The sequence below is a fragment of the Anopheles merus genome, chromosome 3L, assembly GCF_017562075.2.
Source record: "Anopheles merus strain MAF chromosome 3L, AmerM5.1, whole genome shotgun sequence".
Taxonomy (NCBI): Eukaryota; Metazoa; Arthropoda; class Insecta; order Diptera; family Culicidae; genus Anopheles; species Anopheles merus.
In genome coordinates this window covers 17,883,843-17,902,803 of record NC_054085.1, presented here as the reverse complement: position 1 = coordinate 17,902,803, position 18,961 = coordinate 17,883,843, and the positions used below count along the sequence as shown (strand labels likewise).

Genomic DNA, 18,961 nt, shown 5'->3' with positions numbered 1-18,961 from the left:
AACAATGCAGTTAATCGATTTTCGAATCGAAGTGGCTTGAAATAAATCATAAAGAGTCTATTCGTAAGCTGTAGTGAACCGAAGAAAATCCATAACATTCAAGATGAATTGATGTGACATCGACAACATGAAGAGCTGTAGATCAGCGGTCGGCAAAGTCCGGCCCGCGGGCCAAATGCGGCCCGCCGCAACATTCCCAGTAAACAACCCAGTAATATAGCCACTTGTAAATATGTCTTCATTTTTAGCTTCTTTTGCAACCTCAAAAAATGAACCTGGGCTCTCTTGCGATGCTTTGATTGTTGCCTAATAGTACCAAGATGTAGGAGACCAAAACGCAGACACGTTCTTATGCGACGACAGACTTGTCCATTTAAGACGCTACGGGGCGTCATTCGTTGATCCCGCACGCTTCTACGTTGGTTGGTTCACTTTTTTGGTCATCATGGTAAGAGTTCGACTGATAGAGGTGTCAAGGTGAGGGTACTGATAGAGGTTTTCTGTTGTCTCACAGGATACTGCTATTCAAAGTGCAATTAACGTTTTGTTAGAGCGGTTGAAGATAATCCCATGATAAACCTATGTATTTGTCAATTTTGTTAATGCAACCGCTATGTAATTTTAACATTGTTTCAACACGACAATAAGACTTTCGGAATGAAGGAAATCGCACACGAAATTTAATATTGATGAGATACATTAAAGCCTGGTTACAAAAAAAATATTTAAAGTTTTGCTTGCGACTTGCATTTCATGGGAAAGCATTAGACTTTAACCAACGCAAAACATGCAATACAAAATTTTAAATATTGTGAAACAGCTCCATACATACCAATTTTCACGCGATAATTTTTTTTATTTTGTTTTATTCGTTTTTCTTAATTTCACACAAATCAGTTGGGTCCCTTTTAAACTATTTTAGGGATATTTTCGATCGTATTTAAAGGAAAAACAAATAATGAAAAACCCCTGTTGTTTTAACGAGAACGACGATTCCACACTGTTGCTGTTTACGCGTACAACGATCATCAAAGTGCTATTTTATAAGGAATCAGTTATCAATTGATCAGACATGGCATGACTTGTACATAAAGCATTATTATAATTACTGATTCTATATTTGCTTCGATAAGTTTTCAGCCATTCAGACTTTTGTATCATCCCCGGAATATCTTCAATATTTTTTGCGGTGTGGGAGGATGGATTCTTCTAGAAACGATATTGATCCCTTTTTGTTATTTTTTGACTGATTACATTTTTTGCCATCTATTGCCGATTTTCAAATGATTTAAGATTAAAATTAGTTTTTAAAGTAGGTACCATTAATTTTGAACCATCCTTGGATGATATAATTACAGAAAAACTACAATAATACCTAAACTGTTTCTAAAGGATTAAAATGTAATAATTTAAGCGCAATAATAAAAAAAACCGCATTCACCTGGCCCGCGGCACTCGATGATTTACTAAAATTGGCCCTTTGCCACAAAAGTTTGCCGACCGCTGCTGTATATGAACAAAATGACTAATATTGAAACTCTCCTATAGCATGTGTCGTAGGATGAAGGATGCATTTTTGAAATGATAACAAAAAGATTAACGGGAATGCTGGAAACGGGAATCATGAGCGAGAAGTTATGTGGCACGCTTCGCAAAGTAAGCTTTAGGCGCAACGCTTACGCTTCAGAACATCTTCTTCTCTAGTATAAACAGGAACGAAGAGATTCAAACTCGATTTCAAACTCAACTGCTAGTAAAGGGTACATCGGAGTAGGTTCTATCCGGACAAAAATCTCACAACGACCATCAGCAGCAAGCCAATCATTTGTGCGATTGAGTTGAAAAGAAACCATCGCTCGGTCGGTCTGGGACCCCGCCCCTCTCGCGCTACTTTACCCCGTGTTGCAATCCAATTTTTTTAATCAGCTTAACTTCACCAGCACCCGGAAGCGTCCAGATCAGGCTCTAAGATTTTTGTTAGTCTTCCGACCCAAGTGCGATCTTGACAAGCGGAAAAGCGTCCGGGGCTGGCCTTACACGCGCCGGCCATCCGGTGCATCGGTGTAGCCGTGCCGAAAGCCACCGGATTGTGGTTATCCTTGCTATGGCACTGATGGACTGCCTTCCATCATTACCTTCTTCTGTGTGCAAAGTGAAGCAGAGCGAGACACACGGATACACGGATTTTGCCTAGCTAACAACTTCCTGCCGCATCCAGTGAGCGATCCTGGCTGCACACAGTAAGCATCCTGCACGTTGCTGCTGCTTCTCGTGTAGTTAAAGGCGGATAAAAATGATGTTGTATCAATGCGATGATTCAGCTGATTCATTCGATGGAGCTAATCAAAGGAGCAGCATTTTTCACCGAACCCGGAGCTACTGCGTTCGCCACTGAAGCATTACAATTCCAATTTGCTGTGAGTACACACGCCGGGCTGGAGTAGACTTTCTGCCCACAGAAGGAGTTCTTTCACGCAACGAGAGAGAGAGAGAGAGAGAGGGAGACAATTTGAGAGCAATAGAAAAGGAGAGGGATTGGGTTTGCAAGATTAACCACACAGGGTACGAAGCGGAACGATGTACGGAAAAAGGCAAACCTGGACTGAAAGTACCGGTGCTGTTGAGATCAAGCAATCGGCATTCGTTGGACCGTGCCGACAAGTCAATATAATTAAAAGATAATCAAGCAAATGGGTGGAGGAGTAGGAGGAGAAGTGAAAAGAACATTCAACATGGTGGTGAAGTTAAAATGAAATTGAGCTCAATAAAATGTAAGCGAAATAGTTTGAGATTGCTAAGCGATTCTATTCCAGGCTTTTAATACAAATATTTACCTTTTTACACGAACGCATCAAAAAAATAGCTAATAAATAGTTGATAGTTAATTTCCTAAAACTAAACAAATACCATTGTTCCACAACTTTGGCACATTGGTCATGGGAAGCTTTCACTGCCTAATCTGCAACATTTATAATCATCTGTGTGACAAGCGTAATTACCAACTGGTCGAAATTTGCCAACACTGTACCACGTTCCGGAAGCTGAAGCCATACTTTCTCTTTAGCCATTTAATTAGCTATCTCGGGTGCAAGTAGCTACTGGTGGACCCTTCTGTAGCAATGCACACCTTTCGAACGATGTTTGCTTCCACCGAATGGCTCCAAAAGTCCCTCTCCACACTGTTCAGCAGAAAGTGGTCAGCGCTTGTCTCTAGGAGATGGCGGTTTGCAACATTGCAGTCTGTATTTTGTCCACCCCAATCCCCCCCCCCCCTCCAGCTTCCCTTAAAAACCGACCCACTGGGGATGGCTTTGAATTGTTGTGTATTTGTGTGAGCTCCAGTGTGGGTTTTGCGGAAGGGCGTTCGCTTTTGAGATATATAGAGCATATAATAATAGTAATAATGGGAACTGCGCTGCCTACACTGGGCGCTGCAAATTCAAACACCCGCTGAAGACTATCATCAAAAGACCCACGTGAGGGAGCAAAAGCGAATCACACACACACACACACACACACACACACACACACACACACACACACACACACACACACACACACACACACACACACACACACACACACACACACACACACACACACACACACACACACACACACACCCACACACACACACACAGACACGCACATGATCAACCGGCAACATGGTATTTGTTCCGCAACCACAGCAAATTGCAATCCGAGAGGGCAAACTAATGATCAAAAATACAGTGTACACGGGCAGAGCTATTAGACAGCTGCCTGGGTTAGGGTTATTAGTTGGAGAGTGGTTTTGCTGTTGTCACCCTATCCGGCGTGCCACGGAATACCGATTTAGGGTTGCAAAACGGTGGCATTAATATGGTGCTCCCACTGGTTCCGGGCTCGGTGATAAGCCTAATGTCATTTGTATTGCGCCGGCTGTGCAAGGGTCTTGAAATTAGGGGTTTCGAGTCGCGGTTTTCGTGTTGAAAGAGAGAAAGAGAGAGAGAGAGAGAGAGATAGAGAGAGAGAGAGAGAGAGAGAGAGATAGTAGAGCGCTGCAGTCTCTTTACGGGAGCAATGGGGTTTAAGGCTGATGCAGCTGATAAAAGAGAGATGCCCTTGAGAGTGATTACTATTTATACGCCTAAATGTATGCAATCGAATCTAACAGAGCTGTGCGCTATCGTCGGGATATTACTGCTTTGTAAAGAAATAATCTCTGCTAACAGTTACCATACTACAGTTCCTTGGTAAGTTGTATTCTATTGTGTAAAAGATAGGTTTTTTTTGGTATCAAATGCATCACAATACGCCTTTGCTACTTCAACAAAACCTACCGGCACTGCATAAAGTGAACAAGCTTCGCCTAACCTTTGCATCCTCTTCATCCATGGGGACAGTAATTTACGAGCCCTATTCTGCGTAACATAATTGCCCCGCTGGACTCAATGCAATTTTCCGTACAAACACACACTCACAGGATGGAGCACAAAAGAAGATGACGAAAAAAAAAAACAAGCGAAAGCAGGACGAAATCCATCGAATCCCCTGGGCTGACTGGGCCGCTATCGTTTTGTGCGGGGTTAGTTGAGCATGCTGTGAGAGCAACCATGGTCCGGGCTTGAATGATGGGCACCGTAGACCATGTAAAACCCGGAAAGCAACTGTCATTCTTTGTATAAATCATGCAATCATGCCAATGTCTCCGGTCCTTTTTTAGCTACCAAGCTGCTATTGTGCTTGCAGGTGGGAGTATGTGCGTGCGAGAAGGTTTTTTTTGCTTTTGCTGCTCAGACTTGATGCTTGCCTGGGAGAAAACGATCCAACGATACAACGATCCAGGGCTTTTGTGAGTGATGGGGGAAAAAAAGAGGAACCAACTTCCAACCATACGAACACAATCGGAAGCACACAGGCGAGCTTGAGCGAACCGGAGGAAGAATGCTGCTTGGTCAAATATTAGCAAATTAGATAGCATTCCTCCCAGATGTCTTGCAGATGTGTTGGCTGCTTTTCTTTCCACCGCTGTGCCATTGAATGGAACGCAGAGCACTGCAGCAAGGGACGCCCTGCTGAATAGTAAAGCTGGAGAAATTAGGCGGCGTCTTCTTCGCAACCTCCGGGGCAACCTGTTTACCTTCCGCTGCAGCTTTCTCTGCCGCTTGTTTGATGTACTTTGTTGTGTAGAGTAACAACCCGGCTGTGCTTTGTAGCGGCCAGTAGCAGCAAATGCTTTTCATAAGAAATGCATGGGAATCATTTTGAAGCTCATTACTGCTGCATAACAATCAAGCAGCTATCGAAATGGGTATGTAGCATTAGTATTTGATTACACATTTAATCGGAACCGTAACGAACGGTGTAAGATAAATAACAGAGCTGCTCGGGTTTGATTACACATAGCACACTGTCCGGAAGCTGTGCGTCACACTGTGTCGCCCCGGCCATAACCGCACAACATTTAAAAGGTTGACCTTGTTGCAGCAATAAATCAGTCGCCCGGCCCGACAGCATTTTGGCAACGGTTTCGATACGGAAATTGAAAAATAAATACAGTGCAGTGGCAGCACAAAAACGACGCACAAAAACAGCAGACACCGAAGCTTAAGCAAATGAAATGCAACAACCCTTCGATGGGGGTTTTTGTTTTGCTTTCCTTTGTGTGTGTCTGTGTGTTTGGTTTCATTAAAAGGACAAGTAAGACCGACTGGCTGGAAGCAAGAATGCAAGCTGGCATTCCACAGGAAGATTAGGTTGATAGGTTTAGTCTGCTTAAGTTTAGCATTGGTCAGGAACAGTCCTATTTGGATATAAATAAAAATATATAATAACCAACACGCTGCATACAACAACTAGTTCAAGGGCAACATACGGACGGTATGTATGAAAAATCATATTTTAAAGGATTAGTCAAACGCATTAACGAAGCTAATATCTTACTGAATGATGTCTGTTGGCAAAGCAGCTTTGACAGCGCAGCTTAGCCGCCACTAAAACGACGATGAATTAGCCGCAGCTTCGTTATAAGTCCCGTAAACCGAGAAGACGTAAGGTGAGAGAGTTACAGCCAGTAGCGATCGAAAAGAGTGACAAGCAACATGGAGAAGAATAAAATTATTAAACCCGATTAAGGCTACAGCGAGATCAACGCGTTGTAATTTATTGTTTTTCTTTGCATTTCGGTTATCCATTAAAGAATCTGTGAAAATGCGGTCGTGAATTAACAATGCCACAGCCCAAAACACCATTCAATTGCAGCGACATCAACCACATTCTTAATGGGTCATACCTTGTACAATTTCATAATTACAATATCTTAATTGCAAACCATACATCTCAACCCTTTGCCTCATCGCTAAAGAAGCTGGCATATAAGTCGAGCATTCAATTCAATCTTGAGGCGATAAAGTAAATATTGCACACTTAACAGTAGCACCATCTACGTGGTTAGTCATGCGAATCATGGGGTCAAAGGGTGTTGTATTAGCTAATAATTGGGAAGCATTTGTATATTAACGGAAAGAGGGGAAGTGAATTAAGCCAACCGGACAAACCCGAAATGTAAGCATCGCTAGCGGAGCATTGCGCTTCGTGGTCAGTATTCCCAGAAAATATTTGGAATTCAGTTAACAGCACAGATTTTGGAGCTTGAAATTACAGGGTTTTCGAGGATTATATAGACATGTTCAGCGAGTTGTAGCTTCGTTCAGGCATATAATAGACTCTTTCAGCGAGATATAGAATTGTTCGGAAGTAGGCGTTGACATGTTCGGTTATACTGTAGAGCTGTCACTTTCGTACCCCTTGGACTGCAGCTTGGATCATTCTCATCAGAAGGTAAACAAACGGTTTTTGTAAAAATATGTTTTTTTTTTTTTAACTAATTCATGTATTAAACAGCTTAGGGAATGATTATTAGCTACTTTTAGCACATTTAAGAATGAAAAATTGAACCCAGCGGTACAATGTGTAAACAAAACAAATGACAGCACTACAGAAACGCTGCACATGTCAACGCCTACTTCCGAACAATTCTATATCTCGCTGACAGAGTCTATTATGTGCCTGAACGAAGCTACAACTCGCTGAACTTCTTCTTCTTCTTCTTCTTTGGCACAACAACCGCTGTCGGTCAAGGCCTGCCTGTACCCACTAGTGAAGTGAGTTTGGCTTTCAGTGACTTATTGTTACCATAGCAGGATAGTCAGTCCTACGTATGGGGTGAACATATGTATATAATCCTCGAAAAACGTGTATTTCTACATCTCCTTATCACCTTGCTAGCAAATCTTGCATTGCGTCCTTGGCGGGTCGCTCTTGCCAGACACTTGTTAGCGCTCTCCGGTGAATATGGTAACTGTGCTGATTTTTGCTACCACAGAAAACTTGAGTGGCGAGTTTTAATTATGTAGTGTGGAGCGCAATGCTACACAATAACAATTATAGCAATTTTTTGTTTCATTAGCAGAATAAGAAGAACAAATATCAACATCAGCATTCGAATGATCAACACCAAACGACAGGATGTTTCCAGCATAGACATCTTCGTTAGCAAACCTCCGAACGTTCCATACTCTCAACAGACTTTGAGGGCAATGTCATTTAAGAAGGGAGCAGTTAGACTGACCTGCCGGAAGCAAGAATACAAGCTGGCATTCCGCACCGATCACGAGCATTCAACAACGGGCCGCCATACAGGCTATGAGCAGACAACGGCGTAATGCGACACGCGGACAGATCGTGGTAACGGATCACTGCATCTAGCAACCGGTGGTCTAGCAGGAAGATTAGGTTGATAGGTTTAGTCAGTTTAAGTTAAGTTTAAGTCACAGCCCTGTTTGGATATAATTAATATTTTTGTTTTGACCAACTGGTCAGAAAAAGGATTAACTGACACATTCTCTTAAGCGTTCAATGTCAGCGTTCAAGAAGGGAGAAAAACAGTCTGTTTGAACGTTTTTTGTGCTGTTTTTTTGTTTGTTGTTTTATTAATTTTTTGCTTGATCGAGTGTATGAAATGGCTGCAGAGCTAGTGTAAAACAGATACATCGATTTGGCAGGAGGATTTGTTGCGAACAATTAGAAAAAAGAGAGCATATGTTTATGGTGTTTATCTGTGCCCTATCGGTCTGCCCTAGGAATGCTTCCAACACCCAGTGCCACACTCGAAGAAGAAAGGCGAATTCCCATTATGCAACTCGAGTGAGAGTGAGAATGTAGTGGAACCGGGAGCAAAACAAACCACAGATAAGAGGCAGCCACGGCAGCCAGGTCAGCCCCTCCCCGCCACTTAGTAAGTACTGCTCCGAATGGCTCTCAGACTACGCCTTCTCGCAGCATAAAAACATCGATAACAATGAATTACCATAAGCACCGCGCTAGAGACGATGCCGTTCCATTCGCGTGGGGCGGGGAAGGCCAAGTGAATCTTGAAATTCCCTTTTTCTTTGGGCGAAAAACCCCCCCACGCGTAGAAACCGGGAGTAGCAGGCAGCTCCAGCGGACTATAATTCATTTATATGCAGAATAGTCCCAACTGTTATTTCTTTTCCCCTCTATTTTATGCATATAAATTCTACCATTTGCGCCTGGGTTGAATTGTTTTTTTTTCTTCTCTCTTCTGTGTTTGCTTCTTGCTTTCGGGGCCGTTTTGTGCGGGTTTTACTTCGCCGCTCGAGAGAGACAGTGCGCGGTTTGTTCGCTCGTTTCGGCGATCTACCAAGCCAACTGTGAAAGATACACCGAGTGTGTGTGTGTGTGTGTGTGTGTGTGTGTGTGTGTGTGTGTGTGTGTGTGTGTGTGTGTGTGTGTGTGTGTGTGATGGTTTTCAATTTCTGATACTGGCCGCCCGCTACCTACGAAACGTTAGGGGACGATGCGAGTTCGCCGCCTGATTGTATAATGATCTCTAACGCTCTACGGTTCGGGTTGTGTCTCTGCTTGTGTGTGTGTGTTTGTGGGCGCGTTTTTGGATTCTCAATTTAAATTTTGCTATCCTGCACTAGCCTGTGTATAGTATGTCTGTGCATTTTTTGTTGTTTGTGCCGGACACCTAATAGATAACAGAAAACGATCTCAATTCCGGGCTTTTCTGTATTGCCCGCTGCCAACGTGGGCGCAGATCGATCTAGATTGGCCCCTAGAAGTGTGGGAGCAAGACTGCAAGGAAAGTTCCGGAATTTCCGGAACCGATTGCCGGAGGTTCGATTTCAATTAGGATAATTCCTGCTGCAGGGCACGTCCGCCGGTTAATATAGTGTGGTTGTGGCGTGGTGCGGTGGCTCTGGCCGCTAACTTACTTTTGGCAGCTACTTTGGCGCACATCGTTACTACCGGGGTTGGGGCGTTCTTTGCCCTTTTTGTGCCGGGAATCTGGGCGTAGTGTACATAAATTTTAAAAATGCATTAGCAAAAAGATGGTAGAAAGTGAATGGGACACAGCAAGGAAAGTCATCATACCGGGGTTCGGGTTTGTGGTAGCTTTACAGCGATGGCGTTCATGCCTGGCCGGCAAACTATTTAGTTCTTCTTTGGTTTGTGTTCTTATTGGGCGACGCTGGAGTGAGTTTGTTTTTATATTTATGAAATTAGTTTTCATCTATGTTTTTCATACTAGAACTGATCGAGCCATATAGTGTAACTGTTGATAAGCCGACGAATCCCGCGCAAGAAGTAAATAAATTCGCAACACTCGCTAGTGTAACAGTGTAATGCGTTTAGCTAGCAGTGATTAAAATGAGTTACAAACACACAAAAAACATAACATAAAACAAATTACTCAGGAAAGCCCCGTGGGTAGAGCTCAACCAATGGGCCTCACATAATAGTTCGACAGTTATGGTGAGAATTTGGTTAAACACTGCGTATACGGAGCGTTGCTCGCATTATCATCGCTCATAGCCGCCAGAGCAATCGCTCAACTTGTATGATTTATTGATTCTAAACATATTTAAACAGATAGAGATAGCGTTGTTCGGAATATACGTAAAAAATCACGAACACTAACATGCTGCGCCAGCACAACCAGGCTTCGTAGTTTAAACTGTTCCCGGATGGTTTAGGTAGCCCCTTCAATTACAATATAAATGTAATAATTTTACCATAACAAAACCGTAGTACAAACACAGAGATGCTTCCAGTCACGTACACAACACATCTTGCCAGCAACAATGTTGCCCTCAAAAACACTACAAAAACCACGCTCAGTGGTCGGCAAAGTACGGCGCTTTGCAGGCAAGATGACGTCTCGTTCCGCTTCCTAGAATCATGTCACATTTCGATGCTGTCCTTATCAATTTGGCTTACGTTACGTGGAATTCTATTGATATTTTTTCAACATTTATTTTGATTCCTCACATTTGCCCACCTCTGTTAGCGAAAGGGAAAAAAAGGAAGATTAAATACATTTTGTTGATTTTTGTAGCCGAAATAGCATTGATCTGCTGTCAATTCGCTGTAATTGGAGGATCAGAGTCAAGTACGATGATAAGAATTTGGCAGAAAAAAAACAAGACAAGGAGCGCAATAAATCAATCACTCAAAAAAGGGCGTAACCTAACGCGGTTTAAGCGCCTAATCACAGCGTACGGTGAGCAGATTGAAAGGCAGCGTCAATGAATAAACAGTGGCGCAAAGCGTTGCTGATACAAATGGCTTGGACGAGTTTGGGTTTGATTTTTTTAACGTGATTGATAATCGATCAGATGCATTAAAATTGTAATCAATGAAGCACGGTTTTCCGCATGTTATTGGAAAGAATTTTCCTGTACGTTCAATTTGCTTTTTGTTTAAATTCAGCGCAGCTGTACCATTTATTGCGCTAATCGCTGTGATCGCGAGCCAATCGTATTCCATCTTAACGTTGACGCGTAGAAACTACACAAACATATTGTGTTAAACATTGCCTATACGCAGGCGCCAATCGAACCTGCGCCAAGCTTTACCTCAGTTATCAGTGTATTAATTCTTCGAAATCGCTTGGTAGAAACGTAGTCGACGCTTTTTTTTGCACATTATCACCCCAAAATTTAGCGCGCAAGCTGGAAAGCAACTCTGCCAGCGGCACTTCAGTTATTCTTTTCGCAACCGGCAAACACATTGGAGCACACCATCGTGACCTAGCCTAGTTGTCTACCCTATCGACGAGTGTTGTGAACAGAATAGGTTGTCTCACTGATCAGCAGCATGGGTGCCACCGACCGGTTACATTTTACCCATAAAAGCGCAAATGTAAGAGTGATCTTCAGCCTCTGCCACCATGTGACTGTGTGTATGTGTATTGCTTTTACCTTCACATTCGATTCCAGGATGCTGAGCGCCCTTTCGCACAGAAGGATTATCCGCAATTCATCCAAGCGCTCGAAAATGGTGCGGACGTGAATGGGCGAATGCGCAACTCAAACTATTCAATTTTTGAGCTGGCCTGTAAAACTCCGGGAAGTGCCTTGCAACAGAGGTAAGGTTGAGGCAGTGGCGGTGGTAAATAGTTACTGTTTAAACGCGTTTCGTTCTACAGGAAAACCTTGAAACTAAGCTATGCCCTATCCATCTGGCTGCGCAATCCCACGATTGCGAAAATCTTTCCGAGCTGCTCAATGCTCCAGGCATTCTAGTGGATCAGATGCACGAGGATCAAACCGCTTTGCAGATGCTGTTTAAGGAAATTGACAGTGAAAATCATACGAAGGTGTTTGAATGCATTAAGCTGTTGCTGAAGCATCAGGCCAACATAAACGTGACCGATTCGGAAAGTGTCTCGCCAATAGCGTTACTCTTAATACCCGGCAAAGACGCTTGGCGGAAAGCCATACTAGATTACTGTTTGACGAGTTACAACGTGTACGTCGACTTTCGTGATGGACAGGCAAGAAAAGCGATCGAGCAACACTTTCCCGGCACGGTCATTCCACCGGTAGCTGCATCGAGTGTTATGCTGGATGTGTTGAGGGATGCATTAATGGCCGCCCCTGAGGAAGACTTTATTGTGGCTTATGAGCGCTACTGTGAACAAAACCACCGTTCCATGGTTGATGAGAAAAAGTGTGCCGAACTGCTGTCGATCGCTTTGTATCGAGAAAGGCAGAAAGCGGCCGAAAAGCTGCTAGAAAGGCAAATAGTTGCTGGGAAGTTTGTTGGCAATCTTTCGCTGCTTTCCGGCATGCTGGCCAAGTGTTGCAATCGAGGCAATATTAGAATGCTTGAATGGTTGCTCAACATCATCCCGAGCGATGCGGTGCGACACGTAAACGAAGATCCGCTCCTATCCCTGCTCGTGAAGCAAATCGGGCGGGAGCATAAATCGTGCAAGGACAAAGGTAACTGTTCCTTCTTTCGCAGTATGGTGATTTTGCTGAACGATCCGCGCATTGACGTGGACAAGGTCGATCGACTTAAGTGTAGCGCGTTGCATTATGCCGCCAAGTACAAGATCGACCACGCGCAGGAGCTGCTGATTGGCCGCGGTGCCTACATCGGGGGCGAGGATCTGAACGGCAATTTGCTGATGCGCGAGATGCAGAAACATCTCGACTCGTTCGTGACGAGCAACGACCGCTGGCCGGGTGATGAAGACTTCGAGGTGCGCATTAACTGCGCCAACTTTATACCGCCGACACAGAAGCTGAACGGAAAGCGAATGCTGCTCTACGACGAGGACGAGATGCGGCCGATCGAACGGTTGGCAAACTGCTCAAAAATCACGGCCCAACTGCTGTGGCATCCGGCGATCGCGAGCATTTTGATGCTCAAGTGGATGCGGTTGATTTCGTTCCTGTACATCAATTTACTGTTCGCCTGCATGTTTGCCTTGTCGTTTTCCACCTACATTGTGTTCTACTATGCGCAGGAAGCAACGACACTCAAACTGTGCCTTTACGCGCTTTCGCTTGTCGGATGGATTTATTTGACCGCAAGGGAGCTGGTACAGTTCTTCATAAACACCCGCGTTTACGTCGACTCGATGGAGAACGTTATGGAGCTGGTGCTTATCGTTGGATCAGCCACGGTACTGTTCTGCAAAGAGTCTACCAACGAGTCATGGTCCATCGTGCTGGTCGGTGTGCTGCTGCTGCTCGGCATTGAGCTAACGCTGCAAATTGGAGCAATACCGGTGAACTCCATCTACACCAACATGGTCATGCTGAAGACGGTTACGAAAAACTTTGTCCAGTGTTTGGGCTTCTACTCGATCATACTGCTGTCGTTTACGTTTAGCTTTTACACGCTGTTTAGGCTGAGGGAAGGTACGCCACTGCCCGGGGCGGATGAGCACGAGAACTCCACCACGGCGGATGGAGTGCATCACTTCAATAATTTTCATGAAGTGCCACTAGCACTGTTAAAAACTGCCGTAATGTTTACTGGTAAGTACAGTTCAAATTAGTTCACAAATCAAACATCAAATTCTAAGCATTTGTGTGTATCACTTAGGTGAGTTTGAAGCGGCAGACATTAGGTTCAACATATCGTGGCCCATGTACTTGCTGTTTCCACTGTTTGTATTCTTTGTGACGATCGTCATAAACAATCTGATGAATGGTCTGGCGGTCAGCAATACCTCGGTACGTAAGCTGGAAGGATGCGTAATATCATTCAATTCATTATACCTGTTACCTATACATTTCTAATACCAACTCTAATACCTATTCCTGATATCCTCCTTTATAGGCCATTCAAGCAGATTCGGAGGTGGTTGGCATCATTGAGATGGTGCACATTATATGCAGACACGAAAAGTTCCTGAAAGTACTAAACTCCTTTACATTGTTGTAAGTATTTTCTGTGATTCGTAAGTTACTGCTGAAATAGAGATGGGAAGCATGAGTGAGTACTGTTCTGTTCGTACAGCTATTTAAAAGTGGTAGGATGACTACCGATGAACTTCATTCGTCGGTACAAAAGTATCCTCGTTCAGTTGCTTTAGAAGAATCAAACCTTTTTCAAGCCTTGCCCTCAGTATATTATAATCGATTTTTTGCTTTATTTTCTTTTACAGTCAATCCCTCGGGCCTTTGGGAAAATGGTTGTTTCCAAATATGCAGCTGTTTAACTACGAGGAGCCGTTGCAAGAGATTCTCCTCCGGCCCGGATGTTCGTACATACTCGAGTGCAAAAAGCGACTGTCGGAACAGCGCACTACCGGCAATGTCGAAAATGGTGTGCCCAAGAATGAAACGTACTGTTCGATCGAATCGATCCGAAAGTACAGTACAAATAGTTTGTTTAACAGGGTGTTTAAGGGAATGCTGGATCAGATAGTGAACCAGTCGATGTGGACCGTACACTTGCGCCAGGAGAACGTGGGCTCGGTTGAGCATCGCTTAGAGGGCGTGGAGCAGAACCTCGAAATGATGCTAAACGAGCTGAGGATGTTGAGAGAATCATCAAAACCTCAATAAGATAGTTGTAATATGTTTTAAAATACATTCCCTGTGAAGCAGTAGTGATGAAAAATGATCACAAATATTGCAGCAAAATTGCTAAGAATTGTGATTATATCAATGATATGATGCAGAGTTTACAAAACAGCTATATTTGTAAAGGATATTACAAAGTTCTCAATTTGTTGAATAGTTGTAACAAAGTTTTTCCAAAATAGCCTTCTTAAAGCAATACAGAAAAATAGTGAAATTTAAAATGAATGAGACAACATCAAAAGTATGCTTTGCATTCATACGGCTCAAAACGGAACTGCCACGCTGCGAAGAAACATCAAGCGAGTTACACAATACGTCTTCAAAGGATAGCTGTAAACGAAAAGGACACCGTTTACTTCGATGCCTATCACATCGATATGCAAACGAAACGGGTTGGTATTTAAAACATTTCCGAAAACAGTGTCCCCCTTTTAATCCTCCCCGAATAGACGGTAAACGATAGGAGGTTGAATAATGCTTTCGCAAAACGGATCGTTGTGTCATATTACACCTTTTTTCAAGCGTTGATCCTTATCCTGGATTCCAAAAATTGACCACAATATTCGGAAAGAATGAAAAGATACCAGAAATTCCATTCTGCAAGCGAACATAACCAAGACGGGTGGCGCATAACGTCTTGGAATTACGCCTCAACCATGATGCAATGAACGATGAACGGGACCGTTTTTTGCTACGGTCGGGTAAAACGGGGCTGATAAAAATCCCCTGCAGCGTGTAGCGTTGTGTCGTCATCGCATGTATTTCTGGCTGACCGTATTCCATACGCAAGCCGGAAGTGCAGCATGCGCAAGAGTCTAGCAAAGATGTTTAGCTTAGTGGAGGTCAAACCGGTCGCCAGCCAAAACGGGGATTTTACTTTATCAATCTTTTCGTGGGCTTTTCGCTCGCCAAATACAACGCAAAAAAAAAAAACGATCAAATGAGTATAAAAGGGGTTAAGATATTCGCAACCATTCATCAGTTGCTGTTGGTGCGGGATTGGGAGCGGCACATCACTTGGCGCGGGTTAAGATGTATTCTCGTGTGCTGTCGGTTGTGTTGTGCTGGTGTTTGTCGTTGCTGTGCGTGAGTGTGGCTGGAAGTAATGATACAGCTACCGTTCCTGCGGAGAAGTCTACGGATCCGAGCTCCACCGGGTACGGGTTTGAGATGATAATGGCCAAACTGGACTACCTACAGTACAAGCTGCTCGAGATGGACTTTGTGATGAAGGAGCACAGCGAAGGTATCGGACAGAACCAGGCCCATCTGGAGAAAGTGTTCGGCAGCATGCTGTGGGCGATCAGTCGGCTGGATCAAGCGGTGGGCAACAATCTAACCGCGCTGCAGGCCCAATCCTGGAAGATACTATCCCGCCAAACCATCTGCTCCAACCACGACCAAATGCGGAGTGAGCTGTTCAGTCTGGCGCCGAGACAGGGCCTTGCGCCCAATGCACGCTCCCTGTTCGAGCTGCAGGGTATGCGGCACAAGGGCCCGTTCGAATCGTGCCGCGATGAGCCGTCCAAGATGTCGGGCAAGTATTTGCTGCGGGCGAGCAACGACGTGGAACCGTTCCCGGCGTACTGCGAGCAGACCAAGTTCGGCGGTGGTTGGTTGGTGATACAGCATCGGTTTAAGGGTGCGCTCGATTTCTTCCGCAACTGGACGGAGTACCGGGATGGGTTCGGGAACGTCGATCAGGAGTTTTGGATTGGGCTGGAGCGCTTGCATCAGCTGACGTCGGTCAAACCGTACCAGTTGCTGATCGAGGTGGAAGACTTTGCCGGTGACTATCGGTACGCTCGGTACAAGGAGTTTGAGATTGGCAGTGAGGCGGAGATGTACAGCTTGAAGAAGCTGGGCGCGTACAGCGGCACGGGCGGCGACTCGCTGACGTACCACAAGGGGCACAAGTTCACGACGATGGATCGCGATAACGATGGGGCACCCACGAACTGTGCGGTGACGTGCGAGGGTGCCTGGTGGTACAACAACTGCCACCATTCGAATCTGAACGGCCGGTTCATGAACGCGGTGGATGTGAAGTCGATCTCGTGGTATCATTTCAAGAGCTCGCACCAGGGCATGGCTTACACTAGGATGATGATAAAGGAGGTTTAGGTTGATGCAAGTGGTGGAATAATGTGTAAGATAAATAAAATAAAGCGCCGGTTGTAATGCGTATGGTTGCCCAAGTGGCAAATAGTATTAAATTTCCTTGGTTTATTTATTTTAGCAACGCTTTTATTCTAAAGATCTTCAAATCGTAATTTCATTTGTTTATTAGTTCATTCGATCATAAGTTCTTTAGTTCATTCGATAATTAGTTCTTTAATAGCTCTTTAGTTTGTTACTTCTTTACTTCTTTACTTCTTTACTTCTTTACTTCTTTACTTCTTTACTTCTTTACTTCTTTACTTCTTTACTTCTTTACTTCTTTACTTCTTTACTTCTTTACTTCTTTACTTCTTTACTTCTTTACTTCTTTACTTCTTTACTTCTTTACTTCTTTACTTCTTTACTTCTTTACTTCTTTACTTCTTTACTTCTTTACTTCTTTACTTCTTTACTTCTTTACTTCTTTACTTCTTTACTTCTTTACTTCTTTACTTCTTTACTTCTTTACTTCTTTACTTCTTTACTTCTTTACTTCTTTACTTCTTTACTTCTTTACTTCTTTACTTCTTTACTTCTTTACTTCTTTACTTCTTTAGATTTATTTCGCATAAAAACCATCGAAAACTCGATACGAAACAAAACCTAATCATCAACTGATTTAATCAAAACAAATGCCACTTCTTCCAAAGTGTAAGTAATTCACACCCACTTGCTATTGAAAAGTGATTTACACCGAGAACGCAATCATACAAACGCGCGATAGAAAACAATTGCGTACGGATCCCTCAAATCCAAGCAAATTCCTTCCACCGCCTTGGTCAGTCGATCGGGCGGATAAAATCAATCCCATTTCAAATAATCCGCGTTAATGGCATTCGGTAAAGCTATTGGAAAAGCTAATCGGTTTTACGCGGGGAACATTGAACAACCCTGGGAAGATGGGCGATATGATGAAATAGGCGCAGAATTTTGGTTCGTTTCGGATTTGAGAGCCTACGGTAAATGAAATGAAAAGCGATTGCTTATCCCTTAAATCAAGGAATGAAGAAAATGAGGGATTTTAAAAGTAAATTCTCCATTTCCATTGTACATTGGAGTGATTTAAATAGAACAAAACGAGTTGCTTTGAGCAAGTGGAAATTGTTCTGAAAGATTACAGTTTTTTTCTTCTCAGCATTCCATTTAAGCACACTTCTGTTAATCTTGATCGAAAAAGAAATAAAACATATTACCCATTGCAATTGGCAGTATGTGTGAAAAGTGTACCCTTTGAGCTCGCAAAAACCAATACGTTTATAGCCAGAAGAGACCCAGTGAAGCGAAAATGGTTGTCCATTTATTTTGATCTGCACGATGGTGAAAGTATCGTGCAAGGAAACAGTGATCTTGTAGGAAAACCGTCCAAAACATGGGTCTTTCATTTTAGTGAAATTACCAAACTCGCCGTAAACTCACGCGCAAGCGGAGGAAAAGTTTCTTCCTCTAGAAAATGGCTGATTTGATTCTCCCCCCCCTACGATTCCCCTTTACTCGTTTTACCGTTTCATCGACTCCCAGAAGCGCGTACCGAAAAATGCTTCATCGAACCCGACATTGATGCACGAATTGAAAACTCCAACTCCGATGTCACCGTGTTCCGGTGAAATTACGAAAGTGAGTTATACAATGTTTGAATTAAATTACAAATCGGTATTGAAAAGTAGTGCCCCGAGACGAGTGGCACGGTGGCTGGCACTTACCCCCGCCTAGCCAAAGCGGTAGAGGCCGTTGGCAATGTAGTACAGTCACGGTAGTCCGTAACTTCCCGAACCCGGTTCATTGGGATGGAAAAAAGAGAAAAGTTGAGCAAAAGTTTTCATATTGTGAAGCGCTTGTGCCGTCGTGAGTAGGAGTAGGAGTAGTGCGACATTTTCTGCTTCACCTGGTGCGCCGAGTCCGAGACAGGTTTGGTTTTGGTGGACGAACGAACGAACGGACGAATGAATGGCTGGCAAAGGGGGGCCACAGTTCTTTATGGTGTAAAATGGTAGTTTTACGTTTCATCGGACCCAATGAACAGTGGTGGTGGCTCGTCTGCTCTCTTTGTATGTGGATGTATAGCGAGGCAGCCAGTGGAACATGCTGCCCAAATGAAAGGTGGTCAAATGCATTAACTGAATTTTTCATGCTTTCTTTGAACATTTATCGGACAATTTCTGATGTATAGGATTGTGCAAGAATGGGTTTTATTTGGTCGCAAATGTGTGTAGAAAGTTGTGTCAGTTTTTTTTGGTGAGCAGTTATGGTGTCAGATAAATGTAATGTTAGCTAGTAGCTACTTGTCTACTGAGAACTTTGAGCACGATTTAGAAACGAGCATACTGACGATAGATTTCATTACGAAAGGGTTTGAAATATTAAGTGCCTTATGCAGGACATGGTGTGTGTTGCAGGAAGCAGGA

The 18,961-nt window shown here is 43.7% G+C and overlaps 2 protein-coding genes across 2 annotated transcripts; both read left to right on the top strand.

Annotated features, from left to right (window-relative positions):
* Positions 1–11,058: 11,058 nt before the first annotated feature.
* On the top strand, positions 11,059–15,262 carry LOC121600465 (transient receptor potential cation channel protein painless-like). Its single transcript, XM_041929084.1, has 6 exons — positions 11,059–11,214; positions 11,292–11,440; positions 11,501–13,346; positions 13,414–13,544; positions 13,651–13,751; positions 13,979–15,262. Exons 3-6 carry the CDS (start codon positions 11,606–11,608, stop codon positions 14,379–14,381), a joined length of 2,376 nt encoding a protein of 791 aa, XP_041785018.1. The 5' UTR covers positions 11,059–11,214; positions 11,292–11,440; positions 11,501–11,605; the 3' UTR covers positions 14,382–15,262.
* A 114-nt stretch (positions 15,263–15,376) lies between these two features.
* On the top strand, positions 15,377–16,615 carry LOC121600287 (microfibril-associated glycoprotein 4-like). Its single transcript, XM_041928735.1, has one exon. It carries the CDS (start codon positions 15,432–15,434, stop codon positions 16,521–16,523), a length of 1,092 nt encoding a protein of 363 aa, XP_041784669.1. The 5' UTR covers positions 15,377–15,431; the 3' UTR covers positions 16,524–16,615.
* The last annotated feature ends 2,346 nt before the right edge of the window (positions 16,616–18,961 follow it).

What these genes read in the sequence shown, in the direction of transcription:
- LOC121600465 (XM_041929084.1), top strand. Translation starts at nt 11,606, where the DNA reads ATGCACGAGGATCAAACCGCTTTGCAGATGCTGTTTAAGGAAATTGAC. An exon ending in AACTGCCGTAATGTTTACTG is followed by an intron (nt 13,347 to 13,413) that starts GTAAGTACAGTT and finishes TGTATCACTTAG; the next exon opens with GTGAGTTTGAAGCGGCAGAC. An exon ending in CTAAACTCCTTTACATTGTT is followed by an intron (nt 13,752 to 13,978) that starts GTAAGTATTTTC and finishes TTTCTTTTACAG; the next exon opens with TCAATCCCTCGGGCCTTTGG.
- LOC121600287 (XM_041928735.1), top strand. Translation starts at nt 15,432, where the DNA reads ATGTATTCTCGTGTGCTGTCGGTTGTGTTGTGCTGGTGTTTGTCGTTG.